Source organism: Nothoprocta perdicaria, unplaced genomic scaffold (genome assembly GCF_003342845.1).
Source record: "Nothoprocta perdicaria isolate Ctin4 unplaced genomic scaffold, notPer1 scaffold_89, whole genome shotgun sequence".
Classification (NCBI taxonomy): Eukaryota; Metazoa; Chordata; class Aves; order Tinamiformes; family Tinamidae; genus Nothoprocta; species Nothoprocta perdicaria.
This window is the reverse complement of record NW_020456187.1, coordinates 2265176-2272840: the sequence shown is the minus strand read 5'-3', so window position 1 is coordinate 2272840 and position 7665 is coordinate 2265176. Positions and strand designations below refer to the sequence as shown.

General features: G+C 44.5%; 1 protein-coding gene across 1 annotated transcript in view; it reads left to right on the top strand.

Annotated features, from left to right (window-relative positions):
• The window catches only part of PLXNA4 (plexin A4), a 406841-nt gene extending 399725 nt beyond the window's left edge, over positions 1–7116 (top strand). The window contains exons 31-32 of the mRNA XM_026052424.1: positions 5724–5874; positions 6890–7116. Of these exons, the coding sequence (XP_025908209.1) occupies positions 5724–5874; positions 6890–6985 (247 nt within the window). The 3' untranslated portion in view covers positions 6986–7116. The remainder of the gene's footprint in view (positions 1–5723; positions 5875–6889) is intronic.
• Positions 7117–7665: the final 549 nt, after the last annotated feature.

Genomic DNA, 7665 nt, shown 5'->3' with positions numbered 1-7665 from the left:
AGGAAAGGAAAGGAAAGGAAAGGAAAGGAAAGGAAAGGAAAGGAAAGGAAAGGAAAGGAAAGGAAAGGAAAGGAAAGGAAAGGAAAGGAAAGGAACTTTCAAAATAGATTTCCCAGGCCTGAGACTAAAAGAAATGTAAAATGAACTGATCATTAGGTCTCAAAATTATAACAACTGTGATTTTTGATCTTAGTCTGAGCACAAAACCTACGTGACTTAGCTGTTTGGACACAGAGTCTTGAGTCTCTGATCTCACCTTACTCCCTTTTCTGAAACTATAGTTTACTTGGTATTACTCTTCTGACGGTCTTAAGCTTATTAGAAAAATGGAAGGCAGTGTTTCCAGGATATGCAGAATGGACAGTCTGTCCTCATTCTGGATCTAATGTACATCACTTAGTAGCCTCTGATTTCTAGACTCTGCTTGTTCGGTCTCTTCCAGTCCACACCTATGATATCTGTGGACAAATCTGAAAAACAGACTGATTTAATACCATGAAGATTATATACTTCAAATACCTTCATGCTGTAAGTTACTGAGGTTCTAAACACAAACATTGGGATAGCATTTCAGCTCTATGCACTTTAAAAGAGAGCCTCAAATGGCAGGTGGAAATCTTGGCTGGATTTTCAAAAATGTAATCTTCTGCATCCCCTTTCCCTGCCAAAAAGACAGCTCAAAATGTAACATACCAAAGGTCAAGGGTGGCGGGTGTTGTCAGTAGAGATAACAAAAAACAGTGCTGGAAGGGGCCTCTGGAGGTCAACACACCCAGCTCCTGCCTCAGGGCAGGATCAGCCTTGTCTAAAGCCTTCTTGACAGATGCTTGCCTACCCTGCTCTTAAAGGCCTCCCATGCCTGAGCCTCCTCCTCACCTCGGGCAATCCCATCTAGTGCTTCCCTGTCCATCCTGATGGAGCATTTTCCCTGATGGCTAACATTGGGTACGATTATAGCCCATGCCATCTCATCACATCCTCAGGGGCATTCCTCGCCTCTCTGACTTATGCTTTTGCCATGCCTGGAGACTGATAGTTTGAGTTCCCTCATTCTTTTCATCTCTAAAAAGCTCCCATTGTTTCCTCGTAGCAGTAAAACATAGTTCGTATACAGTGTAGTTTTCAGTAGGCAACAGGGAGAAAATGTCATTACTCAAAAGGTACAGCCTAACACCGTCACGGACTGTGCACTGAGCCAATATTGGCTTGTTCCTTCTCCTAGAGAAGCTACCTGCACTCATATACTCATATTCATTCCCTAGTCTCTGGCTCGGTGCCTCCCACCCAATATCCATCATTTATTCTAAGACAGAAAGGAGCCAAAAAAATGCCATGTGCATGCAAAAAAAAAAAAATCGTTTCCCCAGAGGATACATACACAGATCCCTTCCATGGGGTGTTTCATTGTGAATCTCTCCATCTGAAGATTTGACAGGCCTCAAGCTAACTTTGGAAGCAGGACCTTTTGTTTAGCTGTCAAGATCTCGGTGCCAAAGTCCAATTACTGTCCAACAGCCTGGCCTTGACCCTCTCTCTAAAACCAGATCAATAGGGAGTAGCAGAGTCTTGCAGCTGCCGGCAGCTGAATCAGCACGGACACAAACTTCTGTAGCTCAAACGCCTCCCCACAAGCTCAAAATGCCACGTGCTGTCCACACAAGGACTAGCAGCATATCCTTGAACCACTTTATTTGTTTCCATAAAAGTACTGACTATTAGGATGTTCCCAAGCTCTTCTCCAGCGTTATCCCAACTAGCTGCCCTCCATATCCCATTCGTACATCGCTCCCTCCCTGTGGATACAGCCGGCTATTGCATAACCCTAATTATGTTATTGCTGTAATTGCGTCTGCCGTCTGCAGCACATGGATTCGTTACAAGCTTTTCATATGCTAAAATGATTATTAATGAGCCTAGTCCCAACCCAGAGACAGCACAACAACATCCATGACAAAAAAAGATCTTTTGGAAGCCAATTAGCTCCATGCTAAGCTGTCTAAACCACAGCAATGCTGGAAAATTTCAGACTGGAGAGGAAGTAACTGGCAATTGGGCTTTTCTCATCTCCTTTGATGAGTTAATGAGTTACAGAGTGGCAGCTAGCACAGTCATGCTTGTGAAACAGCTCCATCGAGGAGCCTTTTCTGGCTGGTACCTAAGGCAAGAGCATTTACCTTGCCCCTAGCCTAAACAGAGGCTAAGAAATATTCCCAGGTCATCATTGCACTGCTTTCCTTAAAGGAAAAGACTTCAGAGGGAGAGGAGGATGTGGAAGGAACAAGAACAGTTTTTTCTCGAGGCTAAGAGAGATGATCACTGTATCTCAGTATGTACAAAATCCCTTTCCATCCAAATGTGGCAAAGGAGGGTCTCATGGGCTCTTCTCTTCAAGCCAGCCTGGAGTGAGCTTCAGTCCTAATGACACCTGTTAAGTCACCTCCTATGATCTAGTCCTCTTCACACTCTCCATTGGAGTTGCCCATGTGCCAAAACAAGGGCCAATGTGGATTCCCGCAAAGTGCTCCAGGGTTTCTTTGCTTCTGATGTGTAATGCATGAATTTCCTGCCACATCAGAGAGTGAGCAGCCTCGAGGTACAAACCCAGTCTTCCCCTGTGACTCAGGGGAAACTCAAGCCCTTAAGGTCAGATCTTTTGATATGCATCTAAGGATCTCCTGGAAACAGTTGGACAAGAGCCCGCTGAAGAGGACTTAAATTAAAGCATGGAAGAAGGAGCAAACCTGGATCATCAGGTCAGTGTGGTGCATATCTGACCAAGCAGCCACTTTCTTCTGCTTTGGACCTCACTCATGAGTTCATGGAGGCAGTGAAAATCCACAGACCTCTGGAGCTTAGTGACAGCTTCTCAGTGGTTTTGAAGACATTAAGGACATATAAATGACAGACTCTAAAGACTCTGAGGATCTGGGCTTGAATGGAAGGTAAATAGAGACTCAGCAGGAATATTGATTCCTGCTAAGATGCCTTAATATACGCATTTATGGTTTATTAGATGCAATGATGGCTTCATTAGAAACACATCAGTATAAATAATAAGTTATTTGGCCATAGCAGAATTCTTATGGAAGGAGATTATAAGTCTTCTCCCTGTCCTAGGAATAAGATTTGGTTGTTTGGTTTTAGGCACATACTGTGCTTCACTTCCCCCTATTACCCCCATCCACATAAGTGCTCTGTGTTTTGTGTTTTTTTTCTCACAAATATATACTTCAAAAAATATATTGGTTTGCAGTTTTAACAGAAAACAATTTCTCAGCTGTGTGATATGACTGACTTGATCATGGGGAGACTGGAGGGCTTTGGGGTTGTGATGGGGTGGCTCATGAACCCAGCACAAAGAGATCTGGAGAAAAAGTCTCTGAAATTCAGATCACTGCATCCTCTCCTCTCCTCCAGGGAGCATTTTGTGTTGCTTTTCATTGTTTTGTTGTTTAGCTGAGTCATGGCAGTTTTGTGATGCTGGGAAAAATATCTCTCTGCAGGGCTGAGAAGGAATAGGAACACTTCAGACCCTTATTTGTTGTAGACCCAGGGGAGTGTTAAGGGAGACAGGAAAAACTTGAAGGAGAAGCAGATGGTGCCTCTGTGCTCTGCTCTTTGGAAGGGCCTCATCCCGGCACCCAGTATCCCACCACCTTTTGATGACAAGCTGAACTGGTGAGAAAAAGGAGGATTTCAACTGGTTGTCAGATTGTCGAACACAGCGCGGTGCTGCTGCTTTACTCCGCCAGCCTCGTTTACTCTTGCTGTGATGCAATGCCCTTCACTTTTCATTTCATCCAGCAGGAGGATGCCCATGCAATATTCATAAGGGCTGGGCTCCCTTCCACAGGCTCTTCCTAGACACCATAAATCAATGTATTTCGTGGCACTGCAGGCTCTTTTTCCCTACAAGTCCGTGAACCGTGCTGGCTGTGCAAAGCTGGCTTTCACTTGGGTGTCAAAGCATGTCCTGGGAATGCACTCCAGCAAAAAGGAGACTGAAATAGCGCTTCCAGGGATGCTCCTAGCACCTCACAATATCTCTTGTCATAATGCAGATGTGGCAGATGTCTGATTTCATCTGTGGCAAGAGGCGCGGGAGTTTGCTGGGAGTGGCAAAGCTCTAGGAATGTCTTTTTGTGTGTGCGTGTATGTTCTCATCACTGATTTCTCCTGGAGGCAGCTCTGCAGGACAACTCCTTATGGCTCGTGAGGTCCCAGGTGGCTCCTTCCCTTGGGGACTGATCAGCATGTAAAGAAAAATCAGGATGAAATCTAGTCCAGACCACTCATTGATGGAGGACTAGGTTAGGGCAGTAGATGGACCATGGGACAGAGACTGGGAGTGATGACTTTCTGTGCCCATAAGCAAAGATTCTGCCTCACTCCATTTCTCTGCCCAAGAGAAATCAGGGAATATTAATTTCTCCCCTGAAAAACCAAGGCAGTACATAAGACCCACTCGTTACAATAATGGAGAAGGCACAAAACCAGACTGGAGCTTTCTGGTGAACATAGCCTTTCACGGCATAGTCTTTCAGAGGAGGCTCCGGCAGCTGCTTGTCCCACTCTGTCATAGAAAGTATTTTCCCACTTGTCTCTCTGAAGGATCCTTACTGCACAGCAGTTCAGTGTCCAATTTCTTTGCAATGGAAGACAGCCTCCAGCTCAGCAGGTGTCTTGATGCTGTTTACAGGACACCTGTCAGCTCTTTCGTCTGCCTGTCCCCTCTGCCTCCTAATTATAAAATTGTGGATCACTGCAGCAATGGGCTTTTTTTTTCTTTTTTTCCTTGTGCACAAAATGTCAAATTGCAGAAATTAAAAATGTAAATGATGGTGTCTAATTAACCAGTTGACAGCAGAGCACAGCTGCAAGTGACAGTGACTGATTACCTTCCACAAACCTTGTCCTCCAAGACCTGTTTTACCCGGGGGACGAAGGACAGGGAAAATAGCAACTTCCTTAAAGAGACATTGCTCTGATGCTGAAGCCTGATGCATGAGCAATGGCTATAAGGTCTCCATACCCTATGGATAAAATCCTAGTGTTCTTGAACTCATGGGGAAAGAAAGGCTTTGACTCCTAAGGGAGACTAATGTTCCCCAGAGTGAGGTTAGAGACATTAAAGCTTCTTGCCTTGAACTGTGATAGCAGATAAGCTTAAATTTTGAGGCAAAACCAAAGGTGCAGAGAAGGAGAGAAGTCCCTGGAAAACACCGGATGGCATGAGGAGAGGTGAATGATGTTAGCCACGGATGCAGATGAGCAAGTGTGAGTGGCATAGGCAAGCCAGCAAACGGATTTTGGTGCAGGAGGTCTCAGCGTGTAGGGAGATCAATGTGACTTCTCAGCAGGACTGAAGGCAACACTGAAAGGCCTTGAACATTGGTGAAGGAATCCAACAACAACAGGTATGGCCTAGTTTGGTGTCCTGTGGAAAGTACACAGCTGCTCTTTGGGACTTCAGGCTCAGAACAGGGTTGAATGATTACAACACAAATCTGGCATTCAGGAACTAGTGGTTCATCTCTAAGTTCTACTTTTGGCTAAGTCACTTCTTTTCTGTGAAAGACGAGCATGACCAGCTATTTTACTCATGCACAGGAAAAGCCTGAAAGACACTGAGATGTTTGTCCTTCCCCTTTGGGGTGATGTCTTTCAGCTCCTGGTTACCTACTCTTTCCAGCCCAAGAATCACTTGCAATCTTCTCTTGCAGGTACTACTCTGACATCGCCAAAATGCCAGCGATCAGCGACCAGGACATGAATGCATACTTGGCTGAGCAGTCTCGCATGCACATGAATGAGTTCAACACTATGAGCGCGCTCTCAGAGATATATTCCTACGTTGGCAAGTACAGCGAGGAGGTAAGAGCCTTGGAGCAGGGCGAAGGAGATCTGCAGAGCCCATGCGTTATCAGCATGTGTCACAGTTCTCTGCCATTATCCTGGCTAATGATCTGATGGATTTAAGGAATGGAAAGCAAGGTTAGGTACCTGAAAGTGGGCTGCTGGGGCTGTGTGATCTTTGCATCGTATGTGATGAAAAGCAAATATGAGCATCAGCTCTGCTTTAAAGGCAACTTATAGAGACAAACAGAAGCTTGTTGCAATTCTGAGAGGGTCCAGCTGACCACTGAGGGATGTTGCCCTGGGAGGAGAAGCTTAGGAGAACTTTGTCTTTTGAATCCATACAGTCAGCCTGAAAATCACACTTGCTAGTTAATAAAAGTCATAGTTGGCTCAAATGTTCTGCCTTTTATCTACTGACAGACTCCACGAATAAGGATTTCTTAGATGATTGGTTCAGTCTCTGTTGATGCTGTTCTTTCTTTATGAACTAAAAGGGAAGGTTAGAAAACTCATGTAGACCACAGATATATTTACATCTTCTAACTTAAGTGTCTAAAATGAATATAATTGCATCTTAGTCTGTGTCTAGGTACAAAGTATGCACAGTGTAGACCTGGGACAGTATTCAGTTATCTAAATATATGTGCATGGGAGCATTTCAGATGCCCTAAAGCATATTGGCCTAGTCTGTATGATACAGGAATTAAAGCTGACCCGCATGGTTCTGGATGCTGGAAACCAGGGGTGTCATGGTCATCTGGGTATAGGCAATGAGTCTAGGAAGCCACCAAATGAGTGGATGTTGAAGTTGAGAATCCGCTTGATCATTTCCAGTATAGAAATCCACATTTAGTCAAATCAAATCTTTCTCAGCTCTCTGCTGACTAACTTGTTTTGCATGATACAAGCTCACTTCAGGGACAGCTGAGTCTCATCCATTGCTGTAGGATATTGGGCTTGTTCTTTCTGGGAAAAAAAAAAAAAAAAACAGAAAAAGTCACATAAATTCTTATTCTCTTTTTTTTTGCAGATTCTCGGCGCACTTGATCAAGACGATCAGGCAGGGAAACAGAAACTTGCCTACAAACTTGAACAAGTCATAACCCTCATGAGCATAGACAGCTGAGAACTGTCCTGCCAGGGACACCCTGGGAGGGATAAACCAAGTCGTGCCTCAGTCAAGATTATCATCTTTACCAAGTGCAAGTTTTGGTTGGCTGGAAGCAGTCACTGAACAGCTCTCGCTCTTCTCTTTCTCTCATTTCTTTCTCTTTCAAAAAAAAAAAAAAAAAAAAAAAAAAAAAAAAAAAAAAAAAAAAAAAAAAAAAAAAAAAAGATCTGTGGACAAAGTGAGAAAGCCCCAAGGGTGAAACGGAAAAGACTGCAGAGGAATCTCGGCTCTGGGGACATCAAGACATTCAGGTGGAGCTCTTTTTACAGCTTCCCTTCTGCCCTTGATCTAAAGAAAAACTCTTAAACAAACAAAACCTCCCGCAGCAGTGTGTCATCAGTCTGCAAATGCGAATTCAGGAGGTCACCTCTGTCATGCTGCTTTAACTGTCCCCCTAGGGCTGTAGCCTTGGGAGTGGACATGGAAATGAACTCAGTATTACAAAAAAAATTCTCACTGAGGGGAACGCAGCCTGCCTGCAGGGATCCTGGAGGACAGGAGCAAATGGAGATCCTCTCCAGCAGAGCCATTTAAACTCTATCTCTTGGTAGCAACCCACTGGGAGAGGAATTCAAGCCTCCCCGAAAAATAACCCACAGCCACTCAGTTCAGAGTGGGACCATTGTGGCTCTTTT